The sequence below is a fragment of the Crinia signifera genome, chromosome 1, assembly GCF_055691185.1.
Source record: "Crinia signifera chromosome 1, ASM5569118v1, whole genome shotgun sequence".
Taxonomy (NCBI): Eukaryota; Metazoa; Chordata; class Amphibia; order Anura; family Myobatrachidae; genus Crinia; species Crinia signifera.
In genome coordinates this window covers 76,337,978-76,355,666 of record NC_139217.1, presented here as the reverse complement: position 1 = coordinate 76,355,666, position 17,689 = coordinate 76,337,978, and the positions used below count along the sequence as shown (strand labels likewise).

Genomic DNA, 17,689 nt, shown 5'->3' with positions numbered 1-17,689 from the left:
AATGGATCAAACCTTGAAGCACTGGATGTGGAAATACAAGCTGAGCGTCTCGATAATCATGGCCGCCCCCTTGCCAAGAGGAAGTCCACACGTAGAGCACAATTTCTTCCCACTCACAGACCTGACAAGGAGCAAGCTGAGTGTTACTCTGCACACTAGTGTAAGGGGCAGGATCCTATACAATACTCGCACGCTGCAAAATGTAGACACATGGGATGTTCGCTATATTGACCTTTTGTACCTGTTGGGTGACTGGCACTGTGGTGTAGGGGACTGCATGGAATAGCCAATGTCCCTTGTATTCTCCCAGGATTCAGATCTGTTTCAGAAGAAAAAACACAATGTGAGTGTTAGAAAAGCGACACACTAAAGAAACACGACAATGTGAAGGACTAAAGCTGGATGCGTGTAGTTCGCAGACCTCGCACCAACTTTCTCTCATTACTATTGCCGTGCTGTTTGGACTGGTTACACCTTGGCTTCGCCGTTCCCATTTGGCCGAGCTTAAATATTCTGTGCTGCTGTTAACACGTGAATGCTCTCGATGAAAGCTGTTCTAAACCTGGCAACTATGGGCCTGATTCAGACCAGTTTGCTAGGCTGCGTATGTCCGTAGCCTAGTGAACAGGTAGACGCCAGCCACCGTCTGAACGTTCAAATTCGGCCTGTAAAGAATGGGTCTGAATCGGACACTTAGTCATCTGCATGCACCTGTGTACCCAGTATGACTGCAGTAGGTGCTATGACCACTGCCAATTGCACCTTATACATAGGGATGCCAATCCCGGGGCATTTTTTCAATCCCGGGAATCGGGATTGAAAAATGCTCAATCCCGGGATTCCTGGGATCCCGGGATTGGCATCCCTAAAAGAAAACCGCCCCTGTCCCCCTTACTTTAGTGCGGTGGAGCGGGCTGGCGGCGGCTGTCCCCCATGAGTGGTGGAGCGGGGCTTGCAGCGGCTGTCCCCCATGAGTGGTGGAGCGGGGCTGGCGGCGTCTGTCCCCCATGAGTGGTGAGCGGGGCAGGTGGTGGCTGCGACGCCGGACAAAGAGGAATGCTGTGTGCGGCCGTGGCCCGTGAGTGTGTTCTGGCGCCGGAGGTGCAGCGCTGCGGCCTGCGCAGCGTGACCCATAGGTCACGCGGTCACGTTTCGCAGGCCACAGCGCTGCACCTCCGGCGCTGAAACCCGCTCGTCACCCCTCCCCTCCAGTCAGTGTCACGGAACAAGTGAGTGACAGAGGGCAGAATGACCGGAATCCTCTCCCCGTCTGACCCCTCTCGGCCGTACCCCGCGTCGGTAACAGCCGGGCAGCGTCTGAGCGTGTGCTCAGACGCTGCCCGGCAATAGACTGTACAATCCCGAAATCCCGGGATTGGATAGTCCAATCCCGGGATTGAAATCCCGGACATTTTGGGGCCAAATCCCGGGATCCCGCCGATCCCGATCCCGGGATTGGCCACCCTACTTATACATGAGGAGGTCAGACGGACACAAGGTCACTCTCAGTGACTAGATTTGGGAGCTGGTTTTGGAAAGCAGATGTCATAACTGTTTGTTAGCAGTGCAGCGGCCCAGACACCCCGCTCACTCCTCTAGCTGCTGCCACCAATCACACTCCTTGGGGTTCCAAAGGCAAATGCTAAAGGATAATATTCCATATCAAACAACACTTTCATTTAGTATTCCAAGTGCCATTCAGGAGCTGAGAGAGAAACATAATAATCAAGCAAAAACGTTTGTGAGCCAAGAACCCAGTAACATGTATACAATGACTAATGAGTAACAGAAAATAACTCCCTGGAAGACAGCAATATAAAGCGCTCCTAGTTTTACATCATGGTATTTTGTTGCTTATTATAAACACATAGAAAAGAAAAGTCTGTGCACATGTGGGTGAAATCAGAGGTTTCTCTACTCATCTCATCAATCACAGTAATGACAGATACAGCTTGTGGCAGGATGACCGACAACTCACCCCTTTGAGTCCAAGGAGGGTGCCCTCTGCTGGACATTGTTGTTATCAACACAATTATTAAGAGACGTCACATCCTCAGATAGCTGGGACTCGGGTGACACTAGTAATAATATAAACAAAACAATGTTAATAACATGAAAATTATTTTATTGCGATACATACAACCAGTAAACATAACATCACATATATATATGGTGTAGCAGGGACAGCATCTTTACACATGAACATAATGTAGGTGGTCTGCTTCAGGTTTAAGAGCAGCAGCAGGGAAACTGATGTGATCAGGGTTGTGCTGATTAGCGACACCTGTGCTCTCCTGATATAAGTGTTTCCAGGGCAGAGGGTCATTGCTCCTGATGGTGGGAGAGCTGCCCAAGTGATAGGCCGGGGTGTGAGCTATGGTAGGGACCACTGAAGCTTTCTGAAGAGTTTGTTCTATGCTGTGACACCTGTATGCTGCAATGCTGTGACCATACTTGCTTATGCTGATTACCTGGTAAGCCGTTTGGCCTGCTACAAAATACAGACCAAGGCTGCATCTTATCCAGCGTATGTGGTTCCCTGTCACAATGGGAATAGAGTGAAACAAACGGGCAGGGAGACGGAGCGCGACAGGCCAAAAGGGAAGATGTTTTCTTTTACATGTAGGAAACTATCATCACATTACAATTTGTCACTTTTCCTGTGACACCTACATCAAGTAGTTGCTTTGATATCTTTAAGTCAATGTATCCCCCATAACGAAGCTTCTTACATCTACCCTATGGTCACCAATGGTGGTGGATGGTAAGGCTTATGAGGCATCACTGACCAATCCTGATCTGAGACCAGCGTTGCTTACCTAAGTGTAAGTGCAGCTTGCTGGACGTGTTGCACTGCGGCTGTGGTATCTGGTCACTTTCCCCCACAGAAGTCCTCTCTTCTGTTTCATGTCTGCTGAAGAGAGCCAACATGTTACACATCATGACAAAAGTTGCCGTTAATAATGCCATCCTAATCTATTCTGCAGCAAAGTCCTGAACACGGGCACTACACTGTGCTACAAGTTACACAGCGCTGTTCCATATTATAGTGGAGGGCACGCTGGAATGGTACCTCACCCTCGGCACTCATACCGGAATATCTGATGGTTAATTAAACAGTCAGTCAGGACGGGGCTAGAATAAAACAGAACTTGATATAAGCGTTGCATGGAGCACAAAGCCATAGGTGGGAGCAGAAAAAACTATTTGTCCTGCCCACACTCAGGGTCCATATGTGAGTTAAGTCTGTGTTGGGTATGCAATTATCACTGAAGAAACGTCAGGAGCAAAACACGGATGCTGCTGTTTCTCCAATGTTGTGGTTATCCAATTAGTTTGCTAATACACATGCGCGTCCCAGTCTCGGGCAGGGTTAGGGGGGGGGGGGGGGGTCGGGGCGGCGAGGGGGACCGGCGGCGTGGAAGCCATGGGGCGCGCGAGCGTCTTGTGCGCACGCGACCCCTGGCGGGGGGTCGCAATGAAGAGGCCAGCTCCATCTGTAGTGCTACTATTGTGGGAATACTGGAATCTATGGGGCATAGCGCTACTATTGTGGGAATACTGGCATCTATGGGGCATAGTGCTACTATTGTGGAAATACTGGTATCTATGGGGCATAGCGCTACTATTGTGGGAATACTGGAATCTATGGGGCATAGCGCTACTATTGCTGGAATACTGGCATCTATGGGGCATAGTGCTACTATTGTGGGAATACTGGTAACTATGGGGCATAGCGCTGCTATTGCTGGAATACTGGCATCTATGGGGCATAGTGCTATTATTGGTATCTATGGGGAATAGCGCTACTATTGTGGAAATACTGGTATCTATGGGGCATAGTGCTACTATTGCTGGTATATTGGTATCTATGGGGCATAGCGCTACTATTGTGGGAATACTGGAATCTATGGGGCATAGTGCTACTATTGCTGGTATATTGGTATCTATGGGGCATAGCGCTACTATTGTGGGAATACTGGAATCTATGGGGCATAGCGCTACTATTGCTGGAATACTGGCATCTATGGGGCATAGTGCTACTATTGTGGGAATACTGGTATCTATGGGGCATAGCGCTGCTATTGCTGGAATACTGGCATCTATGGGGCATAGTGCTATTATTGCTGGTATATTGGTATCTATGGGGAATAGCGCTACTATTGTGGAAATACTGGAATCTATGGGGCATAGTGCTACTATTGCTGGTATATTGGTATCTATGGGGCATAGCGCTACTATTGTGGAAATACTGGAATCTATGGGGCATAGCGCTACTATTGCTGGTATATTGGTATCTATGGGGCATAGCGCTACTATTGTGGGAATACTGGAATCTATGGGGCATAGCGCTACTATTGTGGGAATACTGGCATCTATGGGGCATAGTGCTACTATTGTGGGAATACTGGCATCTATGGGGCATAGTGCTGCTATTGCTGGAATACTGGCATCTATGGGGCATAGTGCTACTATTGTGGGAATACTGGCATCTATGGGGCATAGTGCTACTATTGTGGGAATACTGGCATCTAAGGGGCATAGCGCTGCTATTGTGGGAATACTGGCATCTATGGGGCATAGTGCTACTATTGCTGGTATATTGGTATCTATGGGGCATAGCGCTACTATTGTGGGAATACTGGAATCTATGGGGCATAGCGCTGCTATTGTGGGAATACTGGTATCTATGGGGCATAGCGCTACTATTGTGGGAATACTGGAATCTATGGGGCATAGTGCTACTATTGTGGGAATACTGGTATCTATGGGGCATAGCGCTACTATTGTGGGAATACTGGCATCTATGGGGCATAGCGCTGCTATTGCTGGAATACTGGAATCTATGGGGCATAGTGCTACTATTGCTGGTATATTGGTATCTATGGGGCATAGCGCTACTATTGTGGGAATACTGGCATCTATGGGGCATAGTGCTACTATTGTGGGAATACTGGCATCTATGGGGCATAGTGCTGCTATTGCTGGAATACTGGCATCTATGGGGCATAGTGCTACTATTGTGGGAATACTGGCATCTATGGGGCATAGTGCTACTATTGTGGGAATACTGGCATCTAAGGGGCATAGCGCTGCTATTGTGGGAATACTGGCATCTATGGGGCATAGTGCTACTATTGCTGGTATATTGGTATCTATGGGGCATAGCGCTACTATTGTGGGAATACTGGAATCTATGGGGCATAGCGCTGCTATTGTGGGAATACTGGTATCTATGGGGCATAGCGCTACTATTGTGGGAATACTGGAATCTATGGGGCATAGTGCTACTATTGTGGGAATACTGGTATCTATGGGGCATAGCGCTACTATTGTGGGAATACTGGCATCTATGGGGCATAGCGCTGCTATTGCTGGAATACTGGAATCTATGGGGCATAGTGCTACTATTGCTGGTATATTGGTATCTATGGGGCATAGCGCTACTATTGTGGGAATACTGGCATCTATGGGGCATAGCGCTGCTATTGCTGGAATACTGGCATCTATATCATATAGTGCTACTATTGCTCAAATAGTGGCATCTATGAGGCGTAGCAATACGGTTGCTGGAATTCAGGTACAGTATGTGTGGGATGTTATCACACAGACAACGCAGGTACCTCAGGGATAAGTTTTGCTCAGGGCAAATTACAGCAGAATAGAAAGCATTTAGCTGGAGTATAGTTACAGAATCGGCACAATTAGCTGGGAAATCGTGCACACGATAGACCGTTTCCACTCCTAATCAGTGCTGACTGGGCAGCATTTGTGATTAATACTCATCTTTAGTGTATATGTACATCTACCCTATAGCCACATGTCCTGACTTAGCTTTGCCTCTGTGTGAGCACATCCCTTACTTCTACCATTCCTCCTCTAGTCATAAGGGTTGCTGTATCCATAACGCTCTCCACTCTGCAATTACCTGAGTTTGCAATATACAGTACACAGGGGCAGATTTATTAAGTGTGGTGAAGTGATAAAATAGTTGGTGATAACGCACCAGCCAGTCATCTCCCGACACGTTACAGGCTGGGTTTGAAAAATGAGTTACGAGCTGATCACCTTACACTTTATCACTTCACCAAGCTTTATCCATCTGCCCCACAGTTGCTGTAATTATTATACTTTGTTTATATGGCACCACAAGGGTTCTGTATTGCGGTCTCTAATATTTAACCATATCCCACACACAGTCAGGTAGAGATGTAACACAAAGTCTAGATGTAACACACAGTTCCGCTGTGAAATACAAACACCATCATCGACTTTAATCCCCAACTAGACCACATACATGTTTCTCTGTATCTGCTCCTTGTCTGTGCTGTGCAGAGCTCCCTCTAGTGTCCACAGTTTGCTATTTTCTGTCTGTGGATTATCCTTTTTGGCTTCTGTCCATGGCTACAAACAAACCAAAATAGAATTAAGGTAATGTTCCTTTTTTAAATCCGGCATTTCAGCAACCACTTCAAACTGTTTATTAACAATGTTACACATAAACATGTAATTAATATCATAATTACACAGAAAAACAAGTCAGACAGGCCAGGCCGCAAGGCAAAATATTGTAAGAAAGCTGATGAAATACAGCAGATCACTGGTATAGCCATGTTTATCCTGACTGCCATAATGTTTACCAAAAAGATTTGCTTTGTTCCTGGGCCATTAATAGCTCATCTGCTACTATTTACTTGTGTCTAAAAACAGTCATTCATCATCATCAGAGAAAGAGGTTTGCTGACATTGCGCAACTAAATATGATTGTAATAACATATTTGATTTTTTGTTTATTAGGCAATAAGCAGAATAAAAAGGTTTAGCGTTCTAGATGCTTAAGGTCACAAAAGAAATAAAAAAAACAATAAAAAAACAAACAAAAGTCTCTCATTATACAACAGTATATTTGTATGAGAGCTGCTTCATTTCATAGATCAGAGGGCCCAACCTTTTTTGGGGCGTAAGTTACGGTACTCAAGACAAAATAAACCACCTGAAGAGCTACTAAAAGGTAAAAAAAAAAATCTGCATAATAATCGAAAAATACCCCTTGCACATTATGCCACACACTGTAATGCCACTGACACATTATGCCACATACCGCAATGCCCCAGACACAATATGCCACACACTGCAATGTCCAATATGCTGCATACATATCTCCCAATACTGGAGGCAGAGAAGAAGGGACATCTGCAAGTGCAAAAGTTCAGTGACCCCCTGCTGGCTGGCTTGCCTGATTGTCTGTCTCTGTCTCCACCTCCGCCGTGTCTCTCCTTCCCTGTGACTGGGCCGTCAGCAAATCAAAGCTCGTTGATTGGCTGCCGACCCGCAAGCTCTGATTTGCTGATACTAGCTTCTGATGAAGACGTGTGAACACGTTGAAACACGTTGAGCCACCACCCTGCCTACTCCAGCTCTGAACCTTATTATACCAGACCGCCATATTACATTCCGGACTGGCTTTTACAACCTCAAGGATTCCACAACCTCAGCCTCACAAGCAGTAACAAGCCTGGTATTCATATACCATCAAGTCTGCCATTGTCATCTGAGTGAATCTGGATCCTCCAGCTGGGTAATTCTCTGGGACTATTCTACAATCTCCTCCAAACACAGGAGACATCAATACCAAACCTAGTCCGGTAACTATATATTTGCTTCGGTGCTTCTGAACTGCTGCTACCATTTAGTGGAGCCATTATGCTAGCAAAAACTTTTAAAACATTTTTATCATCCATTATTTCCCAAGAGAATTCTCTAACTTTTATTGTCTCGATGTTATATCAGATTGTAGTATGTAATAAATATTTCTGATTAATTAATTGTATAGTGATTTTTCATTCAAACCCCAGCGCTGTATATCTTTCTCTTTTTTGTCTGATTGGCTGACGGCCCAGTCACATGCATACACAATTAGGGGAAGGAGAGATGAGTGATGCGCTCTCCTCCCCTCAGAAGGGAAGAAGCAGTGGCGGGCAATGGAGGGAGGAACGACCGGGAGGCTGCAGTGGTCGAACCACCCGGATCACTACCACGAGCTACCAGTAGCTCGCAAGTAACTGGTTGGCAGAAACTGTCATAGATCATGAAGTGCTATACTACTTTTTCTGGTAATGTTGCCAAATGAAATAGGGTGTGAGAATCAGAAAGTGAGATCTTTTGAGAGAGTTTTCACTTTTTTCTTTTAAAGCGGCAACCAATTACACGCTTTAAAAAAAACTGGAAAACTCTCCCAAAACTCTCTCCGTTTCCGTTCTCCCACCCTATTACATTTTTCAACTATAAAGTCTTTGATATATAGAATATTTAAAATGAATGAACCAAAGTCAGATTTTTGTTTTTAGTAACTACTCAGTTTTTGGAAGTTTTATTTTAAAAACACACTAATGTTTTTTATTGACATATCCAATAAACTACTCGCATAGAGCATATCAGTCTGCCATGTGACATCGGGAGGTCTGGTGGTCCTACCTCTATTGTGGTCTCTTCCTGTTCTCCTGGTACAGGCTCTGTATGTCTAGACACGGATGTCCCATTGGTTTCAGAGATGCCATGGTGTACGCTGGTGACTGGGGACGTGGTCAATGGCATGACTGTGTCTTCAATGATCTTCCTTTCCTAGAAATACACCCATTCCTGGTTACAAGTGATATTTTGAGACATACAGAAGACAGTAACTGAAGGAAAGAAAAACATTTTTCAAATCGAAATAACAGGAGTATTCTTTGCATGGAAATATAATGCAGTGTCCTTAATTAAAGTACACAAAAATGGAAAGGTTTCTGATTTTGAGGCTTGAAGTGTTTGCAGCATAGAGACATCTGTCCAGCTATTGATGGTTAAGGATAAAGGATAACAATTGCTGCAAAGTGTAGGACAACCACATCTAAGACTAGTCTGCACACTATCCACTAATACAGTACATTTATCAAAGCCTAGCTTCATCTCTAAATTTCTGTGTGATATACGAGAGTAAGAGAGAGAGAGAGAGAGAGAGAGAGAGAGAGAGAGAGAGGATAACTGGATAATACAGAGGCAGGTAATGCCCCAGATTGCACAGCTGACATTTCTGAGCAGAACAGAGTGCACCTCACTAGTTACCTCCTCATAGTATTTACGCTCCTCTTCTTCCACTTCTTTCTGGGCCTTTTCCCACTCCTCCTTCAGTTTCTCCTGCTCTTTTTGGTACCTTTCCTAGAACAAAAAAATTAAAGAAAGATTAATATGACATGGGATGGGACAAGGCTGATTTGGATTAATATGTCTCTAGATCAGTGGTGTCAAACTCATGGCCCTACAGCTGTTATGGAACTACACATATGTTTAGAAGAGAAAAAGATAACTCTCTTTTTTGGGGGCACTAACTTTTTCTGTTAAAATTATTTAATTTTTAATGGTATATCTTAAAAGATAATCCAATACACTGTACAGCAGTATGATGACCTAGGGGCCAACAAATGTAGGGAAAGGAAGAAACAGTACACAACGGGAGAGGAAAATAAAGTATTGTGATTGAATGTGAGTGTAGAAAGGATACGAATAAGTTCCTTTACAGGAACAAGATTCTACTTGTATGCGCCAGCCTATGGCTGCCTTATCACATAAAGCCTTACGGTGAAATAGTATAACAATATAACAAAATTGGTGCACTCTTAAAAGTGGTGAATGTTTCAGCTATTTATAGTCAATTGTTCCCATTTGTGGTCCTTCGCAGAACCCCTTGGGCCATTGACCAATAAAAACTCAGCTTAAGTGATCAATGGCCCAAGGGGTTCTGTGAAGGACCACAAAATGGGAACAATTGACTATAAATAGCTGAAACATTCACCACTTTTAAGAGTGCACCAATTTTGTTATATTGTTATACTATTTCACCGTAAGGCTTTATGTGATAAGACAGCCATAGGCTGGCGCATACAAGTAGAATCTTGTTCCTGTAAAGGAACTTATTCGTATCCTTTCTACACTCACATTCAATCACAATACTTTATTTTCCTCTCCCGTTGTGTACTGTTTCTTCCTTTCCCTACATTTGTTGGCCCCTAGGTCATCATACTGCTGTACAGTGTATTGGATTATCTTTTAAGATATACCATTAAAAGAGAGTTATCCTTTTCTCTTCTAAACATATGGTTACCCATAACTCTAGGGAGCACCAGCAACAAATCTATGTGAGGTATTCACACCTATATTTATGCAGAAGTTGATTTATTCATTCATCTTAATTTAATTGTCAGTGCAAGCCATAACCTCCTCATGCCCTGCCACAGATGTTATATAATGGATTGCTAAAACGTTTGCAGGGCATGCTGGGACATGTAGTTCCACAACAGCTGGAGGGCCATGAGTTTGACACCACTGCTCTAGATAAATAAAAATCATTTGGAAAAGGTTCTGGATTTTATTATATAAGACCAGAACTATGTAAACTACAACCAATGCATAACGATGTATACTCTGGGATTTATTTATTTTTCCAAATACATTTAAGTTTTCTATACTGTTAAATACATTGATTAAAAGTAAAACTAAAACACAAAATGACCCAGCCACAAAGCAATACCTGAAGCAACCTTTCCTGTTCCTGCTGCCACCTCTCCTGCCGCCTGCGTTCCTCTTCTGGGTCCCACGTGCAAAATCGACTTGGGGAATTTAATGGTGGTTGCAAAGCCTGGCAGAAAACATAGATATCATCACTGTTTGCCAATTGTTCCTAAATAAATAAGTTTAAGTAAATGTGTCATATTTTAAAATACAAGTAATTGTTGACTGGAATCACATTTTTTCTCATCCTTCTATCTGCTTGGGGGAAGTATTATTACATTATATAGCTAAGAGCTCTGAAATTTCCAGTGACGGCGTACTTTGGTGCATGTCAGTCAATGAAACACTGCAGTGTGAAGGCGGCCATTTTGTTGCACTACAGTCCTGTCATGACATCGGGAGGGAGATGTAGCAAACCTTCTAAAGAGTGGATAAGTGTCAAGAACATTCTGTAATATGACTGGTATAAGTTTATTGGTTGCTGCAGACTTTGGGCCAGATTCTCTAAGCTTCAAAAGTGATAAAATGGAGAGTGATAAACAGCCAGCCAATCAGCTCCTACCTGCCATGTCACAGACTGTGTTTGAAAAATGTCAGGCAGGAGGGACCATTCTAGGTGCTAAAGACTGGGCCGGATCCTATAAATGTAGGGACAATTGGCAACTGTGCGTGCCTTCACCAGTAACCTGATTCTCAAAGCCATGGAAGCTACAGAAGGCATCAGTTACGCTCTCTGATTGCCCAGCAATATTCTTCTTCTAGTTCTCTAGTGCCACTGATTAAATAAATGGGATATAGAATATACCAGTGTTACGTTGCAGATAATTAAGGGCCGATTCAGAACTGTCCGCACAGGTCCGAACTCAGCCCCTGGGCTGATGGTTTGGGTCTGCACATGCGCATTTTTAGCCTTCGGCTAAGTTGTCCTTCATCGGGGTGCTCATAGCCTGAGTGACAGGCAAGGAGCGTACCTGGGTGGACCCCCCAGCATTTCATGGACATGATCACAAAAATGGTGGGCGCGCCCATACAAATGCTGGGCAGGGCCCAGTGAATGCAGGTTTTCCCCTGCCTGCTCGGGGTGGGCGGATGACGTCGGCGCCTGCCCCGAATTCGTATTGATCTGTGTACCCTCCGAGTGTCACCTTAGTCACGCAGTGGTGAGTGGCAGCCAGAGGAGAAAAAATCATTGGATGGTAAGCAAACATTAAATGATTTCTCCTCATACACAACCGTTCGCATCCCTGCGCAGGGATTCCTGTGGCGTGGGGACGTTAACCTTCTCGCTAGGCTGTGAAAACATGCAGTCTAGCGAGCAGGTCTGAATTGGGCCCATTACAATACACTTGCGCCGGCCAATCAGCTCCTACCTGCATGTTACAGGCTGCGTTTGAAAAATGACAGAAGCGGTTTGGTTCGTACTCTATCTCTCTCCAAGACTTATTACACAGACCCCAAGTTTCATATTTCCTTTGAACATGGCTGCTGTCAATAAGGAACGAATGGGTAAAATATTCCCGATATAGTACTTTCATTTATATTTAAGCTTGTGGTAAATAGTCATCTAACTACCACACTCATCCCATAATGCAGTTCTGCTAGGTTGGGTGTGAAATCCTTTCACAACACATTAGAGGTTTTCCATGGGAAAAACATATTAGTAAGGAAGAGGGCCGGATTAGCCTAGTAACCTACAGTATGAGGAGGGAGATAAAGTGCACAAGTTGCCCCTAGGAACCAATCATCTTCTGTCATTTATCTAGCACAGTCTTTGAAATGAAAGTTAATGACAGTATTCGGACGGGCAGCGCTCAGTGAGCGGTGATGTTCGCAGCTTAATCAACCAACCTGAATCAGGGCCATGGTGCTATACACTTCCCTGTGAGAGGAAGAATTACTTTTTTTTATTAAATGAAGAGCTTCGTTAAAGAAGTAAGCTGATAAGACCAATTGCTGATGCAGAATGAGTAATTGCTGACAGAAGTGTCAAACAGATCTTAATAAAGCCGATAAGCACTTGTGTATGACGTTATTGTTCATTGTCTTAGCTTGGCAGACTGTGAAACATTCTGCGGCTTCTTCTGTACACGGACAACACAAACATGCCACGGAACATTACTTACTGCTGAGTTCCCACTGCTCTCCGGCCCGCCTGTCAAACAGAAGCGAACAAAAACAACTTTATTTGGCTATCTTTTAATTTACAATGTGCACAAGTCAGTACAAATGATTATGGATAATAATAATAATGCACTTTTTAGAATTGGGTAAATCATCCCAATTCTGCCATATAATGCTTATGTGCCAAACATCTGGGCATAGGCATTGCTGGAAATGGCGTTTGGTGGGGTCAGTAGGACAGATCAGACCTATTGGAATATCCTTAACATCATTACTGTTGTATTCTATACAGTTCCTCCAGCATTAATGTCATGAAGAACACACCAATGGTCTCCAGTAATACTGAACTATTAGGATACGTGCATTACAGAAGACAGATGGTAGACTGGGGCTGAGAGTTCAAACGTTTACTATAGGAAAGGTTTTACAAAATAAAAAAAATACCATCTAGATTATAAGACCTGGTAATGATGTTAAATAGATCACAAGGTTTTCAAAGGGAATGAATGTTAAAATACACAGTCAGTGTCAATAGCCAGAACTACTACCTGTGATCTGTGGTGTACCGTCCGGTAGACATCCTGGAGGACTGAAGACATAGTGTTTGCTGGTGATGATCAGAAGTGCATTACATAGTAACTGAGTATTACCGGTTTTCCTCCATGTTTTACATATGAACAAGGGGATGTTTGAATGTGAAGTGCTATAGGCGCACTCATCGGTACAAAATGGAACACCTATGGAGCAGTATTCAACCCCCACTAAAGTAAGCGCCACAATAAGAAGGGTTATTTTTTTGTTCCAAGGGGCATCATAAAGATACGGAGATACGAATCTGGGAAATAACTGGAATAGGAACAACTGGACCCTGGAAGCCAGTGCTAGACCTTATTGCCATAAAAAGTCAGACAGCCTTTCCAAAACAGGAGCTAGAGCTGACCAGACATACATACCCTTGACTGAATGGATCAAGCAAATCCAACTCTATAAGCAATCAGGTTTTCAACACAGAGAGCTGAATTGCATAAATCCAACCAATTACAGTGAACCCATATGTTTGGTAATGAAATGATGGTGCATGGATGGGAAGCCAGTGACTGGTGTTATTGAAAGTACAGGCTGATTGTATAGGATGGGGCCTCAGACAGTGCAACTCCTTGTAATGACGTGTGTACAGTGTTGGAATTCTTACATAGAACCTTTAGGGGTAAATACACCAAGATGTTGCCCATAGCAAACAATCCAATTCTGTTATCTTCTGGAAGGTGCTAAACAAAGAAGTTATGGGAAGTAATTGGTTATGGGAAGCTCTTACATAGAACTCCCATCCTAATAGATTTACCCCTTAATATGCTGATCAAGAACCAACTCTTAGGTCCTGCCATTTAGCATGGGTGTCCATTCATCTAGCCACTGCTGACCTATTAGTACTCATTTGTAATATTTTATGCCCAATTATAGAATCATATGTTTAAAGGACCAATAGTGGTGTTCATTTAAAGCCATAAGTACAGAAATTAAAAAGGTGTATATTATCCATTAAAAGGTAAATCATTTTTGCTCCTTTTATCAAAAGCAACCCTAAGACTGTACCGTGGATACGAGTACTGCCTCCCGCTCCTACACTTTCAGGGGAAGAGGTGGTTTGTGCAGCAGGAGAAGTCTGCCCAGCCTGAGGGGAAGAGGTGGTCTGTCCAGCAGAAGAAATCTGCCCAGCCTGAGGGGAAGAGGTGGTCTGTGCAGCAGGAGACGTCTGCCCAGCCTGAGGGGAAGAGGTGGTCTGTGCAGCAGGAGACTTCTGCCCAGCAGGAGAAGTCTGCCCAGCCTGAGGGGAAGAGGTGGTCTGTGCAGCAGGAGACGTCTGCCCAGCCTGAGGGGAAGAGTGGTCTGTGCTGCAGGAGACGTCTGCCCAGCCTGAGGGGAAGAGGTGGTCTGTGCAGCAGGAGACATCTGCCCCGCCTGAGGGGAAGAGGTGGTCTGTGCAGCAGGAGACGTCTGCCCTGCAGGGGAAGTCTGCCCAGCCTGAGGGGAAGAGGTGGTCTGTGCAGCAGGAGATGTCTGCCCAGCCTGAGGGGAAGAGTGGTCTGTGCAGCAGGAGACGTCTGCCCAGCCTGAGGGGAAGAGGTGGTCTGTGCAGCAGGAGAAGTCTGCCCAGCCTGAGGGGAAGAGTGGTCTGTGCAGCAGGAGACGTCTGCCCAGCCTGAGGGGAAGAGGTGGTCTGTGCAGCAGGAGAAGTCTGCCCAGCCTGAGGGGAAGAGTGGATTGTGCAGTAAAAATGTTCCTTGCCAAGTAGTGTAGCTAACTAGAGGGAATAGACTCTTCTTATAGATATGTGGAGAACATGGCACATCTTCACTCCTCATATGGCCTTGAATTGTGAACTTGCGCGAGTCTTCAGGTAGCATTTTAGATGTTTAATTGGGTGCATTTTGCACCACCATGTTTCTTCAGCCTCATCTGAGAGGTGCACTTCCGGCCGTGTACTGTGTGGTAATTTATAGAAAGCTCTACAAGCACAAAACTCCAGCCTTGTCCACTCACTCATGGTAACAGTGACTTTAGAGGAGATATGACATTCCATTCAATGAAAGAGGTGGTAATACAATAACACGAGGTTGGACTTCGGATATTTCAGCTTTCAACAAATACTCTTCTGGAATGTGGGTAGGCTTTCTGATGGACCCTCAATCTGCTCTGGATGGACCCTCATGATGATCTGGTACCAGATCAAAGCATGCTGCTGTGCTCAACCAGCAACGAAGAGAGTCAATATTGACAACTGCATCAATATAAATTAGCAGAAACCCAAGAATCCAAGCCACGCTATAACGCATACAAATTCTATGTGAATTTTCCCTGATACCTCACCTCTTCAGGCAAGCCTATCACATATAAGTACCACACGCATCACCCCCTGAGGCACTTATGTATTTTATAGCTTCCCTTCTGGACTTGTAACTTGGTGGGACTGCTATGCTATTACTGGTGCCTGTCCTTGTGTTTCCCTCCTATATCCCTATAGATTGTACACTTGCGGAAGGACCCTCCCTACCTCGAAGTCTGTCTGTTGTTACCCAGTTTGTTCTATCACTGTCTACAATTGTAAAGTGCAATGGAATCTGCTGCGCTATATAAGAAACTGTAAATAAATAAATCTATATTCTCTCACTGATGGCACATACATCTGACTAGACTACTCATGTTGTAAAGATTATACCAGAGCTAGAACATAACTGCATATTGCCTAATACTACCAGTCCATCAAAATGACAGAACATCATAACAGTGTCAACTCCGGTGGCTTGAATTGCTTCGTTGGGTACCATCTAGCACCCGCCAGCACGCACAGCACTTGAATTCCCTCCCGTAGAGTTGAAGAGAAGAGTTGGCCTTTTATTATACAGGATATTGTAGTTAAATGTGCAGTTATATTTATGGAACATTCTCTGACAGAACAGACAAAATGGTGTATAAGATGGGAAAGGAAACCAGCTACTGCAACCACACCTTACAAGATTTTTACAAACCCAGTGATTTTTCAAAGTGATAGCCACACAAACAGACAGATCCCAACACCATAAGCAGAGCACCAGTGACAGGTCTGTGTGACCACACCACAATACTGTGCAGGAGAAGACAGGGTGCTGTGCAACTCAACGGCGGTTACCTGACTTTAACATAAACTGGGGGCGGCGCCCAGCGGACTGGATCTTAAGGGTAATGTTTAGCTGGATTTTATGCAGAGATCCTGAGGTGCAAAGGTCATAATATTGTGTAAAAATACAGCAAAACAAACAAAACAACCGGACAGATACAAAACTTTACAAAAAAAAGAATATACACATATTACTAATATTAAAAGGTGTAAAGATAACAGAATATTTAATACATTTTAAAACAAGGTTTTACAGCGTGTATTCCCTTATGATAATATACAAAAGTCAATTTCGGAATCCTATGGTAGCGTACCCCAATGGATACTTCAGTTTACATTTATAAGTAAAGCATAGAACATACAAAAGGAAAGTATTAAAAGCACTCAATGCATAAGGTAAGGACAGTACATTTAATCAGATTGTGGGGTACTTAGCTTAAAACACTTTAGTGGATGCTTTGTAAACACTTATCACAAGTAGAGCGGTTGTTAAAATAATAATAATAATTATAATGTTTAGAAACCCTTTAATGTAATAGTGATCAGTGAAAACTGGTGGGATGGCTAAACCGGGAGAAGTTGTGCCAAATTATTTGCTGGTGGCTAGGGGCAGGTGCATATAGGGGATGACGACTCGGAATAGATAATGCAGTTTAACAATACAGATATACCTTCCAAGTGTCCCATGTTCAACCAGAAAACTCTGTGTGAGGCACTGGCCTACAGCCACTGCACAGCCCTGAATTGGGTGTCCCATTTATGGTGTTTAAAGGAGATCAGAGGGAAAGAAGAAGCAGCTTAGCACTTAAGCTCACACAGTAACTAGGACTTTGGCCACACCCCCTGTCTCGTTTCCCCGAGCTGCTGTTCGGAAGGATCAGCTATTTTTGTTTACATGTGGTGCATATAATCTGAATATCTCTGTACCACTTCATGACCAACAAGACTAAAGCAAAAAATACCACCCCCCCCCTCCCACAAAAGTGATTATAAATGTAATTGTTCAACTGTAACGCTGTTAAAAATGTGAAATATATCTGCCCCACTGCACTGTAGAGAGCAAGTCTTACTAATATCTCACAAAAACTGAAAATGCAGTTATGTAAGCTGCTGTGACATCATTGGCCCTGTCCTAGTTCGTAATTCCACTAATCCATAGAGCCTTGTGTGCCTGTGTACAGCAAACTTTCCAAGATATGAAATACTGCCAGCTCACTTATGATAACAGGGCCCCCTGCTGCCTGGGTTTGGCCCAATTCTTCTGTTTCCACCAAATATTTCCCATATGAAAGGCACTTGTCCCAGTAATGTAAAGAATGAAGACGTCATCAAGCCCTGGAAATCCCCCCGATTTGTGGGACCTTG

At 44.1% G+C, this 17,689-nt stretch overlaps 1 protein-coding gene across 6 annotated transcripts in view; it reads right to left on the bottom strand.

The window, feature by feature from the left end:
• The window catches only part of LIMCH1 (LIM and calponin homology domains 1), a 240,229-nt gene that overhangs the window by 4,207 nt on the left and 218,333 nt on the right, over positions 1–17,689 (bottom strand). For 4 of the 6 annotated variants that reach the window (XM_083165773.1, XM_083165776.1, XM_083165777.1 and 1 more), the window contains 9 exons: positions 12,672–12,700; positions 10,568–10,675; positions 9,106–9,198; positions 8,476–8,622; positions 6,299–6,405; positions 2,820–2,914; positions 1,979–2,078; positions 233–319; positions 13–121 (listed from right to left, as the gene is read on the bottom strand). In XM_083165773.1, coding sequence (XP_083021899.1) covers positions 13–121; positions 233–319; positions 1,979–2,078; positions 2,820–2,914; positions 6,299–6,405; positions 8,476–8,622; positions 9,106–9,198; positions 10,568–10,675; positions 12,672–12,700 — 875 coding nt within the window. The remainder of the gene's footprint in view (positions 1–12; positions 122–232; positions 320–1,978; positions 2,079–2,819; positions 2,915–6,298; positions 6,406–8,475; positions 8,623–9,105; positions 9,199–10,567; positions 10,676–12,671; positions 12,701–17,689) is intronic. The other 2 variants (XM_083165775.1, XM_083165774.1) reach the window with 2 other exon arrangements.